We start from the raw sequence: 18,441 nt of genomic DNA on the forward strand, positions 1-18,441 counted from the left end.
CAGACAGGTTTTGTTTCTGGGGGCGTTGTGCTGTTGTTGGGTAAGATTGTGAGCTGGTTGTCTAGCGGTGGTGATCGGTTGGGCTGAGAGCTTCACTGATCAACCTCCTGTGATCAGTATTTCTGTGAGTATGTTTAGTGGGAGGCTCGGGCTTGAACTCATGCGGGCGAGCTGTTCTCGCTTCAATGGTCAGCTTGTGTGGTGTGGTGCTGTGTGTGTGGGTCTTTTCGGGCTAGAACTCACGCGGGCGAGCTGTTCTCGCTGCAATGGTCAGCTTGTGTGGTGTGGTGCTGTGTGTGGGTCTTTTCGGTGTCGCAGGTCCTCACGATTGGTCCAGTGGATGCTCTCCTCCTTCTTCCTCGGATCTTGCAGTGCATCTATGGGCTCCTCTCTCTTGCTCTCCTCTCCTCATTGGGCGGGCGTCTGATTGGCTGGTCCAGTTGGGCTGCTAGTGGGCGCTCGATATCGGCGCGTTAGCGCTACCTCCGTGGTGGGGGAGGGCTGCAGCAGACTCACAGTGGCTGGTCATGTCAGGGAGGATGTCGGCGGAGTGGTCAGCTGGTCGCGTCTTCTCCAAGCGCCGTTGGCCTGCTAGCTGCAGCTCTACCTGGCGCACTCTGCGGGTTGCACAGGTGCTCCCTCGACTTTGATGCTGGGCTGCGGATGTGTATCGGCACCCAGTCTGTGTTGTCCAGGGCTCCGTCTGAGAGGGAGTCATTCCCGGCGCCGATCCGACCGCAAGGGTCGTCGTGGGACAGTTTTCGATAATCAGGCTCTGGCTGGTTCCACTCTCGTTCTCGGGCCTCCCGGTCCGTGCTCTCAGGTGAGGTCTTTCGCCCGGTCGATGTCAGGTCAATAGCTGGTCAGACCACAAGGGAGGGATCGCTGGGTCGATCGCCGGTCTAGGGTCCGATCAGCAGTCCGAACGCCGGTCTGATCTGGTGGTGGTCAGCACAGGTGGGCTCAGTAGTTCGGTGGCCCAATAGTCTGGTGGCCAGCGGTCGCGTTTTTGACCCGCGTTCCAATCGGGGTCTCTGGAGCAGCGACGGCTCCATGACCCTTAGTCGGCGGCCAGCTTAGTTGCTGGAGGGTAGATGTACAAGGCAACTGTTCACCTCAAGATCCTTAACAAATATCTGTTGCCTACAAGAGCTGCACCAAACCTCAGCCCTCCCCAAGGGGTCTGCTACACAAGTCTTGATGGTCACCAACTTCAACTTATCAGCCAACTCCTTGAGACCCCATAGTGGTGTCTTGAATAGGGAAAATGGACCTTTTCTCTCCTCTGGGGCCTAGCCTTGGTTTGAAGAGTCAAAATGACTGAGGAACGTTTTGGGGAGACAGGGCTGTCATCACAGCTATAGACATTACAGCCAGCTTCAAGCTGGAATAACTCAGTCAGGTAGGCACAGATTCTCTCCTGCCAAACTGAACAATTTCCTTCTTCATGTTTGTGCAGAAGCCAAATGCCTGAATGCGCTAGAGGCACTACTTGAAATGCTGGCTTCCTTCTCAGCCAGGATAAGAGATAATCAAAGGGAAACTGAAAGATTAAATATTTCTTAAAGAAAGATGTTCCACGAAAACAAACTGCAGTGAATGTGATCCAGCAGAGCTGTCAAGCTGAGGAAAGCAATGAATAAAGAGGAGACAACCTGAAAAATTGCCGAAAAGCTTCACTAGTGTGACTAAGAGGCAGAAAACAAAAACCGACTAGAAAACATTTTTCAAACTGTCACAAAGAGAAAGGGATCCAAAAATGGCAGTGGCAGCAGTTCAACAGAGGACACTCTTCTCCTTTAATGGCTTATGAAGAAAACTAAAGATCAACTGGTCCAGCAAGAAGTGGGAAATTTCCACAATGATCCAGTAACCCACTGGCATGGATCACCAAGCTGCACATCAGAGAGTCCAGTTTTCTCCAAGATCAAAATGGTGATAGGACCAGATCACTGTATTAACTTGGAGACATTGGAGCCGACTCTGTGGGTGCTTGAGCACCCCCAATATTGAGAAAATTCCTTGTATGTGTCCAGGCAGGGGTCATTTCCATTGGGCTTAGAACCCCCAATAATTTTGAAAAGTTTGCTCCTATGCTTGGAGATACTACTGAAAAAGGTGTGAGTGAAAATCTAAATAAATAAGTGGGGAAAGCATACAAAACATGGCTAAGGAATTCTTTCCAACCCTTATGCATGTGCAGATACATGTGTGTGTACGTGCATATCTAGGTGTGTTTGTATATTTATGTCTGTAGATATATGTATATGTGTATATGTGTCTGTAGATGAGAAAGGAGGGCAGTTTTAAAAATACAGTTCTTTCAGGGCTATTCAAGACATGAGTCAAGTGAGACGCTGGCTCAGGGTGTCAAAGTTCAAAGGTGCTGAAAGCCTGTCTCACCAGCTCAGCCTTCACAACAGCAAGAGAACGTTTTGATCTCACTGCTGTGCTCTTCTCTGCGTGACCACCAACACCACCATAGGGTTAAACCTCAGAACGGTTACCTTTGGTCTCATGTTTAAACCTTTAACCTGGAATGGTGCAGGGGCTGAGCGTGGAAGAGAGCACAATGGTGAGAGCAAAGCAACATGCTCTCTCCACTATAAAATGAGTAGGTAGAGCTGATGCCAGTGGATGGATGTACGGAGGAAGCTGATGCCAGCAGGAGGGCGGGCAGGGAGGCATCAATGCAGACTTGGGGGGGGGGGGGCACCAAAGCAATAGTTAACTCAGGGAGCCACAACCTCCCTGATATTACAGTAAATCAATGTATAGATGCAACTATTGGAACTGTTTTTGGGCATTTATTTTGGAGGGGGGGAAGGGGCTTCATTTCTCTTCCACCTCCTACCATATGCAAAAACTTCATTCGTACAATACAAGAGCTTCCCCCAGCTCTTCTTCTCCATTCCATTGACTAGAGCTGCTTTCCAGGGGAAGGGAAGGGAAATGGGACTTGATATGCCACCTTTCTGAGGTTTTTGCAACTACATTCAAAGCGGTTTACATATATTCAGGTACTTATTTTGTACCAGGGGCAATGGAGGGTTAAGTGACTTTCCCAGAGTCACAAGGAGCTGCAGTGGGAATTGAACTCAGTTCCCAGGATCAAAGTCCACTGCACTTAACACTAGGCTACTCCTCCACAGCTCCTCCACAGGGTTACAGAGCTGCAGACAAGAAATGCATTGGTCATTTTATTGGGTGGGGGGGGGGGGGGGAGACTTATTTCTCTGGAATCCCAGCTCTCATTTAGCCCATTTTTGAACAGGTTATGTCTTTTTGCTAGAGTTTCCCCACATGCCAAATTTCATCTCATTCTGTTACATTTTCAAAGAGCTATTTTGTTTCCGGACAAACAGATATTTTCACCCCTTTCATGAATTTTATGAGGTTTAACAAATTTGATGGACTGCTTTTCATAAGAAAACACCAAGGCAGTTTACAAAATAAAAACAAATATAAAAGATCATTAAAACAAAACAAAATAGATAAAGCCAGGGCTTTTTTCAGGTGGTACACACCGGCATGGCGTTCTGGCACCTTTCCCCCTGCAGCAGCTCTTATTTCCCCACACGCGGCAAAAAGCACAAATATGCAGCAGAGAACAGTATCCAGAAGCTATGTTGCAGTTGCTCTGCTCCAAAGCTCTCTGCTGTCTTCTTGCCACTTCCTGGCTGACTGCCTTCTGCTTCTCCCTGCCACTGCCAACTTAGCCGACTGCTTTCTTCTGCTGCTGCTGCTGCCGCCACCACCACCACCCAAACTGACTTCTACTCCCCTCCCGCCATCCTTCCATTCCAAGCCCCCCCCCTCTCGGTCCAGCTTCTCTTTTCCCATTCCAAACCCCCCACTCTGGCAGTTCTCCTTCCATTCCACCCCCATCTGGTCCAGTAGCTCTTTTTTTCCCCCCTCCCTCCTCCCTGGTCTACCTTCACTTGCCCTCTAGAGGTCAGTGGCAGCAGTGATTCCCATAGGCTTCCAGACTGCCAGTCTCGGGGTCTTCTCTCTCTGGTGTCCTACTCTCTCTGGCATCACTTCCTGTTTCTTCAGGGGTGGGATGCCACAGAGAGAAGACTCCAAGGCTGGTGGCTATGCAGCCTATAGGAATTGCTGCTGCTGGTGACCTCTGGAGGGCAAGTAAAGGTAGACCAGGGAAGAAGAAAAGAGAGATGAGAGCATGGGGAGTGAGAGATTCTGGGATCACAGGTGGGGGGGGGGGGGGGTAGTGGGGGTGCAGATTGAAGAGAGAGAGAAATTATTGTGGGGATAATGGAAGAGAGATATCTTGTGCTGGGGGGGTGGCAAATGAGCAAAGAGAATGATGTAGTACTCAGAGGGAAGGGAAAAGGAGGAAGAGAAAGATGCAGACTCGGGGGGGGGGGGAGGGAAGGAGAGAGATATGCAGACTCAGGGGGGTACAAAGGGAAGAAGAGAGAGATGCAGACTCGGGGGGGGGGAAGGGAGGGAGAAGAGATGTAGACGCTGGGGGAGGAGGAAGGGAGGGAACTAGAGATGCAGAATTGGGGGGGAGGGCAAAAGGAGAAAGAGAGAGAGGGGCAGACTCGGGGGGAGGATGGCAAAAGGAATGAGAAAGAGATGCAACGCTTGGAGAGGGCAAAAAGGAGGGAGGGAGAGATGCAGACTCAGGGGAGGGAAGGGAAGGTGGGAAGAGGCAGGTTTCAAGGGTGGAGTGAGGGATAGGGAAGGGAGAGGCTAGGGATGGTGGAACCATGTGGGAGAGGTCATGGGAGGGTTGCAAATGAGTGAAAGGAGGGTAGAGAATACAGAGGGTAGAAATTTGTTAATAGGAAGTAGATAAAAGATAAAAGGGAAGAGGACACTGGTGAATGAGTGAGATGGGAAATAAAAGAGCTCAGGGGTAACAGCAGACTGAAAGTTGATAGGTAGATGAAAGCTGAAAAGGAACAGAGAAAGGGTGAAATTTGAGTGGACAGAGAGGCTGAAAAGAAAACAAGGGAGGAGAGAGCTTTAAGGAAAAAATCAATATGTCAAAAGCAGGTATAATGAGGGAATGGAACAAGACAAGAAGGTAAGAGGCCAACGTAAACAGAATTTGCAGATGACAGGAATGCAGAAAAGAGAAACTGTGACCAATATGATGGAAATATAAAAGATCCAGACAGAAAAAGGGTTTATGCAGAATTTATATGAGATGTTGGTATTCTAGGGACTGGGGTAATATTTACAATGATACCTTTTATATGCTCCACGGATGTTAAAAAAGGGGTTGGCTACTGTAAGGGGTTGAGCCATAGACAGTGACCCCACCCCTTAAGGTTGACCCTGTATGAGTATTGGCATTTTTTTCCCTAGAAATAGCAGCACTGGAGAAAACCACTATACAAACATCATCAGACAACAGAAGACAGTTCGTAAGAGAACAAAAACATTACAATTTCTAATGATAAATATCTTATTACAATTATATTATGAAAAGGTAAAAAAAAAAAAGGAAAAAGAAGGAAAAATACAAGCATACAGGACAGTACTAAGGAGTGGGTACTAGCTCCTCCACCCTGAAGTTAGCTGGTAAAGACCATGGAATCAGTCAAATAACTCCTTCAACAATTTTTTTTTATTGTTGCAAGCCTCAAATAATTTTGCTTTAAATAAGGACTTATAATGAATTATTTGAAGAAAGCAGGCACAGTAAAAGTCTGAGAGGATCTAATTGAATGTCCAGACATCCGCATTAAATAAAAAGAAATGTCTGCTGGTTGGGATGGAGGGTGGGGGGATTTAAAGAAAGTTTGTATATAGTTTAGAAGTTATATGTTTTATGACAAAAAGATAAGCTGCAATGTTGGAACGGACTGTTGGTCTGAGTGTTTCTAATAAACATTTAAACATGAAAAAAGGAATGTTTGTATAACAAGTCTAATGAAAAGATTTTAAATTGAATTCCAAAAACCAGTTTGCTTCATAAAATAACAGAGATACACGGACAAAAATATCCTTGTTCCAAGGAGAAGCTGTTGGGTTGGAAAGAATATCAAGTGGAGAAAGCATGTAGAGCATGTTCATGGAATTCTTTTCAACCCCTCTGATTGTGCATGCTTGTGTGCAGTTGTGGGGCAGGGGGGCGGAGGAGTAGTTTGCTGGACAGTGGGACAATTGCGATGGGCCAGTTTTTGCAGGTAGGAGAAGTTTGCAGGGTGGTAGGCCAGTATTTGGGGTTGGGGCTGGTCTGGAGAGTGGCAGAATAAATGTGGGGATATAGTTTTGGGGTTTGAAGCAGAAGCAGTTTGCAGGATGTTGGGTCAGATGTAGGGAATATTTTTTGAGGGTGGGGCAGCTGCAAAGGGGTAAGTTGTTTTTTGTTTTGTTTTAGAGGTGGGGAAGTTTGTAGTGTGGTGAGAGAGTTGCAGAGGTTAGGGTTTGGGGTGGGGTAATTGTGGAAGAGGGTAGTTTTGGGGACTGGGGACAGTTTGCAGGGTTCTCAGGCAGTTGCAAGGATAGATTTTGGGGGTGGGGCAGTGGTGGGGGTAATGTTTGGGGGTGAGAAGTGTTTGTGGGATAGTGAGGCTGTTACAGAGTTGTGGGGGCAGTTTGGGGAATGGTATGCTACACTGAGCGGTAGGGGGAAGTTTGGGGGGTTGTGAGAGTAGAGAACAGGGAAAGGCATCTTGAAAGGAGAAATTCCCTAACTGCTATGTTAGTTGTCTCCAAACGGGTTAATTTTGCACACATCATAAGAGCAGTTAACCTCAGGGTATTTGTATCTAAGTTTCCAAGCTGCAGAAACCGGAAGTTGGAACTGCTTCTCTTATAGACATGCATTGGGACTTTTTTTTTTTTGGGGGGGGGGGGGGGGTGTAACTTTTCTCCAGTCTCATTTGGCTCATTTTTGAACTTGATGTGTCTTATATCAGTTTTCCCCATTTGCCAAGTTTCATGCATTGCGTTAAATTTTTGGAGAGTTTATTTTGCCCCCTAACCGACGGACAGATATTTCTCGACTCCTTTTGTATTATCTTTTCAACTTCTGTTGGGCTGGAAAGAATAACAAATGTTCAGGGGCAAATAAACACATCAGCAAAGAGGTTTGAGAAAAAATACTTTGATAAGGTACAGCATAAAGTGCTGTAGTACTATGATCCGATTTAATAAAGTTACAGATCTTATAAAGAGATGAATGTTTTAATATGATGTCAGATGGTTTTAAGAGGGTAATTCTATAAACATTCAGGCACCTGTTATCTTCCGGATTCTATAGCGTGACCCAAATTGCGTGCACAAATCCAGTTGCATTCTGGATTTGTGTGCACAATTTAATTACTTAACAATGCAATCAGTGCCGATAATTGCCGCTTAACATGTAATTATTGACACAAATAGGCTTTAATTAGAATTTATGCATGCAACTCACAAAGCATATTCTTTAAAGTAGTACGCGTAAATTCTAATTTGTGCTGCAAAAAAGGGGGTGTGGCCATGGACTGAGCAGGTCACAGGCTTTCCAAAACTATACACAAAGAGTTATAGAATATGCTTGTGCCATGTCTAACTTAGGTGCCGTTATTTACACCAAGTTTTACTTGGGGTAAATGGATGTGCCTAGAGTTAGGCACATGCATGACCGCTTGGCTTATTCTATAAATCACGCCTACATCTAAGCACAGTTTACACAATACGCAGTAGCGTACCCAGGGTGGAGCGGTGCAAGGGGGTGCAAGGAGCAGTCGCGCAGCTGTCGGCTCCGCAGGTTCCTTCCTCCCTCTGATGTTACTTCCTGTTCCAGGGCAGGGAACTGGTGGATCCGACAGCCGTGTGACTGCTCCCAGCACCCTTGGGAGGTTAAGAGCAATGCGCCGGGAGGGGGGTGTGTGGAGGTGACACACCAGGGGGCGTGATGCACCTGGGAAGGGTGGCAGTCGAATTAGGAATGCCAGTGAGAATACGTATAGACAAATATTTTTGGCATCGATTTTTCAGGTGCCATATATGCACATATTTGGATAAATGCTTAAGTTTGCCTAAGCAGTATTCTGCAAATATCCGCTTAACTTACATACGGGTCCTTTTACTAAGCTGCGGTAAAAGGGGACCTGCACTAGTGTCAGCGCAAATTTTTGACGCATGCTGAGGCCCCCTTTTACCGGAACAGGTAAAAGGCTGTCTTTTTTTCTCAAAAAGAAATGGCCATGTGGTAAGTGAACCACTTGCCACACGACCATTCTGGGGTGGAGCACTTACTGCCACCCATTCAGGTGGCGGTAAGGGCTCCGGTGCTAACCCAGCGCAACAAAAACAGAGAATATTTTTGTAGCGCCGGAAATGGTGCGCGCTGGGGGTGGGAACTACTGCTGGGCCCCGGCGGTAGTTCTGGATTGGTGTGTGGCAAGTCTGTTGTCGTGAGTCAATCCTTTAGTAAAAGGGCCCATGGTGCGTATATGAAAGGGGGTTATACAAAGAGGCAGAGCACGGGCACGGCTCTAAGTTACATGTCTATCAACATTATTTGAGCACAAGCACTTATACCAGCTATACGGCTGGCAAACATGCTGATGCCTAACTTTTTATACCCAGTTATTTTCATATTCTGTATATAATAATTGAAAACTGCTTTGATTGTATCAAATCTCATTTCCCTTAAATAAATAAATTACCTTTATTCTATGAAGGAAAGCAGGTGCCTATTTTCCTTTACAGAATAGGCTCCGAACAGGTACCCTATTCTACAATTGCTCTGCATGTATGTAAGATGCAGAGCAATAAAAAAAAAAAAGAACTATATGAAAAAATAAAAATGTTTAGAAGTGATTTTGAAAGGTTGTAACTTCATAAATTGTAAATGAGTAGCTTAAGATTGTTCATGAAACATCAGGGGGCTGAGATATGGCCTCTCCACCCATGCTCCTACCTTCACATTTGTTTGGTCACATGAAACTTGGGTTCCTACCCATCTGTGCTTCTCCCAGCTTCCCCTATCATGGCTCAATGCTTTGATAATAGACCTATACTAACTAATATATATATATATATATATATATATATATATATATATATATATATATATATATATATATATATAAAAGGGATCCACCTCGATAAAAGTTTTAATCACACGATTAATTACATAAAGTATCCCCCCCTCACATTTCCTCCTGTACAATGCTAAATATAAAACTGACATAATTCAATTGCTAAACTGAAAATAACATTATTTTTATCTTTTTTGTCTGGTGATTTATTTTTCTAATCATCTCTGCCTGTCTGACAGCCTACCTCTCTCCTCCCCTTCTCCCAGCATCTCTCAGTCTCCTTCCCCCACCCTCTCCTATGACCCTCCAATCATTCCCTGTCTTTTGCCTCCTTCTCTGTAATACCAGCACAATTCTGTGCTCTGAACTCTGTTTCTAGGGCCTCCTGTCTATTCTCTATTTCTTTCTTTCTCCTCCTTCACTTCCTGCCCTATATCCATTTTTCTTTCTCCTTCTCAAATCTATCTAGTCTCTCTTCTCTTCCTTCCCCCCTTGCCCTCCCTCTCCAGGGGCATCATCTCTTCTCTCCCCTTCTCTCCCTTCCCCTTGTCCTCCTTTCCAAGGGCACCATCTCCTCCCTTCCCTTCTCTCCCACTCCCCTTGTCCTCCTCTACAGGGATGCCATCTCCTCCAGTTTCTCTTCTCTCGCCTCCACTTGCCTTCTTCTCCAGGAACACCATCTCTTCCCATCCCTTTTCCTCCTCTCCAGGGGCACCATTTCTTCACTTCTTTCCCTCTTCCCCCTCCCCCTGCGGTCCACATCTCTCCCTCTCACTGTCGGCACCATTTTCTGCACTTTGGAACCTCCTCCCCCACCCACCGCAGTCCATATCTCTCCTTCTCTCTGCCGGCACCTTTTTCTGACCCCCCCCCCCCCCCCCCCCACTCCTACATATCTCCTTCTTTCTGCACATTTTTCTGACCTCCCCTGCCACTGAGGTCACATCTTTCCTTCTCTGTATACCTTTTTCTGACACCTCCCCACCTCCCCGTCCACATCTCTGCCTCTCTCCTTCCTTCTCCCAGTACCTCTGACCTGCAGTTTCTCTCACCCGCTGCAGCACCGAAGGTATGCTGCTTCACTCATCTGCTCCAAACCTCTCTCTGTAGCATCCTGCCCAGAAACAGGAAGTTCTGTTAGAGGAGGCAGGATGTTACAGAGAGAGGGTTGGAGCAGATGAGCAAAGCAGCATGCCTTCAGTGATGCAGCAGGTGAGAGAAGCGGCAGAAACTTTTTGTACGGTGGAGAGGAAATAGCAATGCTGGATGAGGGTTAGACCTGTTAATGCGCATTAAAACTTTTAATACACATTAACCATTTAACGCGTTAATCACATTATTAAATCTACAGCCCGTGTGTGTGTGTGTGGTGGCAGTGGGGTTCTTGTGTCCCATCCCAACCATGCAATCATCAAATCTTACACTGGGCACTACCCAAGGCCTGCCGGGGCAGAGCTTCTCTCACCTGTCTGAAGAATTCCTCCATAAGAGCTTTGGTCCAGCGGCTGTGTACTTTCCATTGTTTGGTGGGGTGGCTGATGTCTGCTGCATGCAAAAGGAGGGAGAGGGCTTTGGACTTATCGATCCTGCCAATGGAAGGAGGAAAATGTGTGATTAAAAAACATCTGCAAGTCAGATCGATCGTCAGCACTAAGGTGTAGTCTGTCAGGAAGATGGGCCCCGGCAAAAATTTTCATAGGGAACTGATATGCAAGTGAAAGCAGACATTTAATCAAAAGCCTTCTACGGCAGACCCTTCCACTGATGCCCTTACTATGATTGCAAATGTAATGATAGTGTGAGATCAAACTTGCATACAGAATGCTCTGCCTACAGCACAGAACGCTTACTGGGAAGATGATGCTGTAGGGACAGCATTAGTTATTGAAAGAGACTGCTCAGGGCTGGTTCAGCTATTAGGCAAGAACAGGCAGTTGGCAGGGGCAGCAGCATCGTGGGAGAAGCAAAGGGCAGCTGCAGTCAAAGCAAAACAACCACAGAAACTGACAAAAACCACCAGCATATCCTTTAACCTGCATGTTTTCAGGATGTCTGTGTGATAATCATGATTGTTGTATTTAGTTATCAGAATCTTGTTTGGGGGGGGGGGAAGTCTGCAGGCTAGAGGCCTGAAAATTAATTGAGGGGGGTGTAAAGGTGAAGGTTCCCTTTGGGTGCACAGCACCCTCGCACCAGCTGCAACTCCACTCATTTCACTTCTCCCACTCCAACATTAAGAAAGGGTTTTCTCTCAGCTTTTACTATACTCACTCATTCTGTCTTCCACTCAGAATGCCTCTCTTCTGGTTCCTCCCCCCTCCCCCACCTTTTCTGTGGATATAAAGTGCGCTCTGTGCTACTCACGTCTCCAATTGTTGAACTGATGACCTCATGGACTTCACCTGCTGGAAATGACAGGACATATCTGTGGCCAGTACCATCTCAATCACAAGGGACCGCAGCTCTCTACCCCGGGGAGAAAAACATGGTCAGTAACAGTTCTAGCACACAAGCAACAATTAGCAAAGCAATTCTGTTAAGTGTACTCTATTAACTGGATGAGTGTGAAGTTCTACTATTACAAATATCCTCAGGTATAATTCTAAATGAGAGCCTGTGAAGGTGAGCATGTTGATGTGCCTTCTGTAGTGGTGGGAAGGAACAACTGCAGCTCAGATACACAGAAGGGTTTCTCCACTGTTCAAAAAAAAATGATGTGATCTGCTACCCCGCTGGTGGCCCTGTTTAAATCACTTCATGACCCCATCCTTCCAATTTTGGTACCCGTTCTGTATGGCAATACCCAATGGGAAGACAGATAAAGTAACACATAAATAGTAATGATAATAATACAATGTGGCAGGCTGTGTGAAACTATGGTAATAATACAAAAAATATTACTTATGAACTATATTTAGGTAATATAAAGAGGAAGAAGGTAAAGTGAAACAACTGAGGTGAGAGAGTATAGGAGACGTTCAGAATACAATGATTTTATTTACAAAAGGTGTTTGCTGAAAGCAGTATTTTCATGGCTCCCCACTAACAGCTGCAGAAGCTAGATTAAGCTTTCATAAGAATAGCCATAATGGGTCAGACCAATAGTCCATCTAGCCCAGTATCCTGCTTCCAGCAGTGGCCAATCCAGGTCACAAGTACCTGGCAGAAACCCAAATAGTACCAACATTCCATGCTACCAATCCCGGAGCAAGCAGTGGCTTCCCCCATGTCCATCTCAATAACAGACTATGGACTTTCCTTCCAGGAACTTGTCCAAACCTTTTTTAAACCAAGATATGCTAACTGCTGTTACCACATCCTTCAGCAATGAGTTCCAGAGCTTGACTATTCTTTGAGTGAAAAAATATTCCTCCTACACAAGTATCAAATTGGTTAACTGCTCAGAAGCACCCTGAATCACCCTGAATCTCTTTGATGTCCCAATCTGCCTGGTCGAATCTTTCCAATTATCTCAGAGTCATTTTGGATTCCCACCTTACATTTTCTCCTCAAACTTCTGCTCTTTCAAAACTGGCTATTTTATTCTCCGTTAGCTACGGCCTGTCCATAGGTACTTTGATAAGGCACCTTTCACTCTTTTATTTTGTCTCTTCTAATTTCACAGCTTGATTACTGCAATATAATCTACTTGGGTTCTTCCTATATAAACTTGAAAAGTCTTCAAATTAATAAAAAATACAGCTGCTAAACCTATTTGCTACATACGCAAATTTGACCATGTTTCTCCCTTGTTTCAAGAATTTCATTGGTTACCTGTAGAAAAACATATCCTTTTTACATTACTTTCCCTCACTTTCAAAGCACATAGGATTGGTCTACCAGACTATCAACTCTTACTATTCCATATTCCCCTTTACGACTACTCCGCTCTATTAATGATCACTGCTTTGTTCTTCAAAATTCAAAACAAGCCCAGTTAGAATCAACCCACCATCACACTTTTTATTTCAAGGCATTTTTTTGCTGGAACTCTCTTCCACTTACTATTAGTTCGGAACTATCATTTAAAAAATTTAAGAAAGCACTGAAAACCTGGTTATTTAAACAGGCATTTAATTTAGAAGATTAAAAGGGGTTGATAGTATATTGTACTATCTCCACTGTTTATTCCTCTTCCCTACTTAGTCCTGGCTTTTCCTTCCCTTTCTGGATTAACCCCTCCCCTTGACCCTCTCTTTTTGCTTCTTTGCTGGTTAGTTTGGTTTTACTGCTGAGTGCCATAATCTGTCCTAGCCACACACTGTAGTTCCTTTTAACCTCTCTTAATTTTTGTCTATTTTTAGATTGTAAACTGCCCATATCTGCGCATCAGATTGGGCGGTATAGTACATTTTAATAAACTATTCCATTAATCTCATTGAGTTTCCCCTGGTCTTTGTAAGAGTGAAAAATCGATTCACATTTATCCATTCTACACCACACAGGATTTTGTAGACTTCAATCATATTCCCCCTCAGCCATCCCTTCTCCAAGCTGAAGAGCCCTAACCTCTTTAGCCTTTCCTCATGTGGGAGGCAATCCATCCCCTTTATCATTTTGGTGACTCTTTTTTGAGCCTTTTCTAATTCCGCAATATCATTTATGAGATATGGTGACCAGAATTGAACGCAATACTCAAGGTGAGATCATATCATGAAGTGATACAGAGGCAATCTAATATTTTCGGTCTTATTTATCATTCCTTTCCTAATAATTCCTAGCATCCTGTTTGCTTTTTTGGCTGCCACCGCACACTGGGCAGAAGATTTCAATGAATTATCTACAATGACACCTAGATCTTTGAGTGCTGACTCCTAAGGTGGACCCTAGCATCAGGTAACTATGATTTGGATTATTCTTCCTAATGTGATTCACTTTGCATTTGTCCACATTAAATTTCATCTGCCACTTGGATGCCCAGTCTTCCAGTTTCCTAAGATCTTCCTGCAATTTTTCACAATCTGCATTTGTTTTGACAACTTTGAATAGTTTTGTGTCATCTGCAAATTTATGTTTCAACAATTTTTTATTGATGATTCGACATTACAATTTAACAGTCAATTCTGAGATTATACAACTTGAATAAAACCAAACATATTATAAGCATATATTTACAACATATCTGCCATCATCAACAGTTTTAACATTTTCACCCTCCTTCCCCTCTGGCCAGGACCATAAAACCCAATTATTCAATTACAATATTATAGTTCAACCATTGTAGAGTAAGAATGATCAGGTGGAATAGATACCTTGTTCCACCTCCCATACTTATCATTCCAATTTTCAGATCATAAATACCTTAAATAGCACTGGACCCAGTACAGATCCCTGTGAAACTCCACTATTCACCCTCTTCCATTGAGAAAAATGGCCATTTAACTCTACCCTCTGTTTTCTGTCCAACAGCTAATTCCTAATCCACAGAAGGACATTGCCTCCTATCCCATGACTTTTTCATTTTCTCAGGAGTCTCTCATGAGGAACTTTGTCAAAAGATTTCTGAAAATCTAGATATACCACATCAACTGGCTCACCTTTATCCACACATTTACTCAAGCCTTCAAAGAAATGAAGCAAATTGGTGAGGCAAGACTTCCCCTGACTGAACCCACATTTTCTGTCCCATTAAACCATGTTTGTCTGTGTGTTCCATAATTTTATTCTTTATAATAGTTTCCACTATTTTGCCTGGCACTGACGTCAGGCGTATTAGTCTGTAACTTCCCAGACCACCCCCGAAATCCTTTTAAAAAATTGGCATTACATTGGCCACCCTCTAGGTATTACAGACAATTTTAACAGCAGGCTACAGATCACTAACAGCAGATCAGCAATTTCATGTTTTATTCTTTCAGTACCCTAGGGTGTATTCCACCCAGTCAAGGTGATTTATCATTCTTTAACTTGTTGATTTGGCTCAATACGTCTTCCAGGTTCACTGAGATTTCTTTCAGTTCCTCCACATCGTCACCCTTAAAAACCATTTCTGGTACAGGTAGATCTCTTACATCTTCCTCCATAAAGACCAAAGCAAAGAATTCATTCAATCTCTCCACTATGGCTTTTTCCTCTCTGAATGCCCCCTTTTGCTGCTTCATGAGCTAGAGTTTCTAAACAATAAAACTCTGTTGTCTGTTTCTTCCAACTGCCAAGTCTTTTCTAATTTATGCAAAGAAGTTTCTAGAAAGAATAGCATGGGCAACTACTCAAGAAGGGGCGAGTAGCTGTATATATCCATGAAAATCCTACCTCCAGAAACCATTATAATTATTATTTATTTATATTCCACCTTTCTGCAGAAGTTCAATAAAACACTAAATACAAAACTACGACACAATCTAAAATTAAAATGAGCTGAGAGTATAATTTATATCCTTACTACTCATAATTCTCTCAAACACAAACTGTGACACAGCTTACTGAGGCTTACCAAAACGTTTTGTAATTAGGATCCTAAAGGTAATAGTTTCTTTCATCAACCTAAGGTGCTCGGGAATTTGGTTCCATTCCCTCTAGTAATATAACCATAGAGGGGCCTGGGCCCCTCCACAACCAAGACACCCATTGCAATGGTTGATGGGATGCCCAAGCTTGCCAGCGAAATAGGTCCTCTGCTGGAGCTTCCCTGTGCTGTGTGAGCAGCAGGGAAATCAGTGACACGCTTCCAGCTGCCAAAGCCAGCTGCCCCCCCCCCCCCCCCCCCCCCCACACACACACACACACACATGCAGTTCATACTGAGCATGCACAGGGAAGTGCTAGCGTCAGTGGCTGGAAACATGCCAATGACTTCCCTGCTGCTCATGCAGTATGGATGGAGCTCCAGCAAAGGGCATCCCTGTCAGCCAAGGTATTTTAATACGGTGGCATGGGGGAGGAGGAGGGATAGCATGGAAATGTTTAGACCCCACAAGTCCACACGTCAGACCCACAGAAGAGGACCTCTGGCTATGCCGCTGATTCTCTCAGTCCCATGATGGAAAATGAATATTGTATAGTATCTTAAAAATGAATCTTTCTACACGCTGGAACTGTCAGTTACCTGGCACTTTCAGATCATAAAGATCTGACTGGTTCATATATCTTCAAACTGTTGACAGATATTGTGTTGCCCTGTGACTCAGAACCTTATATATCAACAGTACAATTTAAAAAATAATTCTCTTCTCTACTGGAAGCCAATGCACCTAACTTAAAACTGAGGTCCTTGTAACAAGACAGGCAGCTGCATTTTGAATTATGCGTTCTGCACAGGTGCTTTCATTCATTTCACACTGATAGTAATTAGGAGAGTTATGAAATGTCTTGGGAGAGTAGTAGATGGCAAGGACAAATGCCTTGAAAATATTCTGCTGCTAAAATTGGACCCAGTTGTGTTTTTAGCTACAAAGGTTTAGAAAACAAAAAAAGAAATCCTGGGCAAAAGAAACAAAAGTCAAAACTCACCTGGCTCACTCGGCTCAGCTCTGATGGCTCATATCACCAACACCTAAATTGCCCGAGACATTTCTAAGCGTAGGAAGCTCCATCTGAGCAGGTGGGCAACTAAGCCTAGCCACAGTGATGAGTGACCATCCAGAGAAACCTGGGGGACCCCTGACCCCATTCACTTTATTCATCAGGGCATCAGCACTTGTAAAACAACCAGACAGCCTACAATTGCAATGCTGACTTCACAAAAACAAGAGGGTAAGAAAAAGGGATGTTTTTCAGTCAGGGGACTCTGCAACCCCATACCTCCTAGATATGCTGAAAATATCATCAGCTATATTCATGTGCAGAAGACGGCGCTACCCAAAGCAGGGGCGAAATGCTTATCAGATATTACACCAATTATTTAAAAAGTAACAAATTGTCCAGATATGTATATAAAAATTTAATGCTGCAGTATCACACATTACAGAACTACAATGGAAATTTTAAAAAAACTGATTTTTTTTACCTTTATTATCTAAGGTTTTCTTTTCTCATCAAGCTGTTTTTAAAAATGTTTTCTCTGTCCTCGTGTTATCCGCCATCTCCTGATCTTTTTTCCCCTGGTTCTCTTCATTTTACTGTTCCCTATATATGCTATGTCATTCTTTTCTAACTCTTCTGTCTCTTCTCATATTACTGTCTTTGCACTTGTTCTCTCCATCTGTGCTCTCCTTTACCCATCATTTCTAATTTAATCCTTCCCCCACTCAATCTCTCAAACCTTGCTTTCTTACTCGTCTACTTTCCCTTAATGCTTCTGTCCCGTGCCCCCCCTTAATCTGTCTCCAATTTCCAGCCTCCTCTTTGAACACCAATCTATCCCTCACACCAAAACTCCTCTCAAACCAAATCGCCTCTGTCTATCTATCCCTCTGAACATCTCCAGGTCTCTAGTTAGTCCCTAGGACACCTCCAGCCATTTCCTCTGCAACTTCCACCCCCATTCCAATTATTCTCAGCATATACATCTCTCCATTTTTGCTCATATATTTCCTTATAATCAGCAATAGTGGTTGTACAGGTAGCACCATGGGGACATCAAAGGGGGCATGCAGTGGTATAGCTACCATTGATGAAAACTGGCAAAATGCCCAGGGCTGCACAATAGTAGGGGCCGCCTGCAGCTGAACCTTGCCTTCCTCTCCTCTCCCTGCAACCAGGTCTGGCATCTCTCCAGCTATCTACCCACCTGGCAATCCTTCATGCTGCAGTATGTCACAGCAGAGACAACGCTGAAAGCTGCCTCTCTCTGTCCGGTGGAGTCTTTGCTCTGCCATATCCTGCCTCTCTGATGCAACTTCCTGTGTGCGGGATGCAGCAGAGGAAAGGCTCTGCCAGGCAGAGAGAGGCAGCTTTCCCCTAACAAGATCATAATAGACAGCTCTTCAAGGAAAAATCAGAATCAGTCATGAAGTCAATTTCACTAAAATGAGCGTGCAGGACGTGAGAGGGAAGAAAGAGCAGGACAAACAATGCAGCGGCACCGGAGACCGGCGCTGGACAAGGCTTCAGCTGGTTGGGGACCCTGCCAGCAAAATCAGGGGCCCAGAGGAAATTTGAGGGAGCCCACGCCCCCATGGCCCCACATAGGTACGCCACTGGTCTGTCCATGACAGGATCCAAAGCTAAATTAAAATCATCACCAATAACACAAGGTACAAATCCCTCATTAGTAACTAAGTCAGCCAGTCTGTTAAAAAAAACTCAGGATCATCCACATTTGTAGCATATATGTTAAACAAAGTAAGCAACTTATCTTGGGTTTTAAGTGTGACCTTCACCCATCTTACAGAGACATCATTATCTTGTGATACAATAGTTATGTCTGATCTTTTCCTAACTAGTACCAACACCACCATTTTTCCCCCATCTGTAGGGGAGTAAATTGGCGGGTGAGACCAATTTGTCCACAGTTTAAGGGATTCAGGAGCTATAAGGTGAATTTCTTGAA

General features: G+C 44.4%; 1 protein-coding gene across 1 annotated transcript in view; it reads right to left on the reverse strand.

Moving 5' to 3' along the window:
• PDE1B (phosphodiesterase 1B) overlaps positions 1-18,441 on the reverse strand; it is a 390,321-nt gene that overhangs the window by 83,250 nt on the left and 288,630 nt on the right. The window contains exons 9-10 of the mRNA XM_030198308.1: positions 11,376-11,477; positions 10,477-10,597 (exon numbers count right to left, since the gene is read on the reverse strand). Coding sequence (XP_030054168.1) covers positions 10,477-10,597; positions 11,376-11,477 — 223 coding nt within the window. The remainder of the gene's footprint in view (positions 1-10,476; positions 10,598-11,375; positions 11,478-18,441) is intronic.

The sequence above is a fragment of the Microcaecilia unicolor genome, chromosome 3 (assembly GCF_901765095.1).
Source record: "Microcaecilia unicolor chromosome 3, aMicUni1.1, whole genome shotgun sequence".
NCBI classification, from domain to species: domain Eukaryota; kingdom Metazoa; phylum Chordata; class Amphibia; order Gymnophiona; family Siphonopidae; genus Microcaecilia; species Microcaecilia unicolor.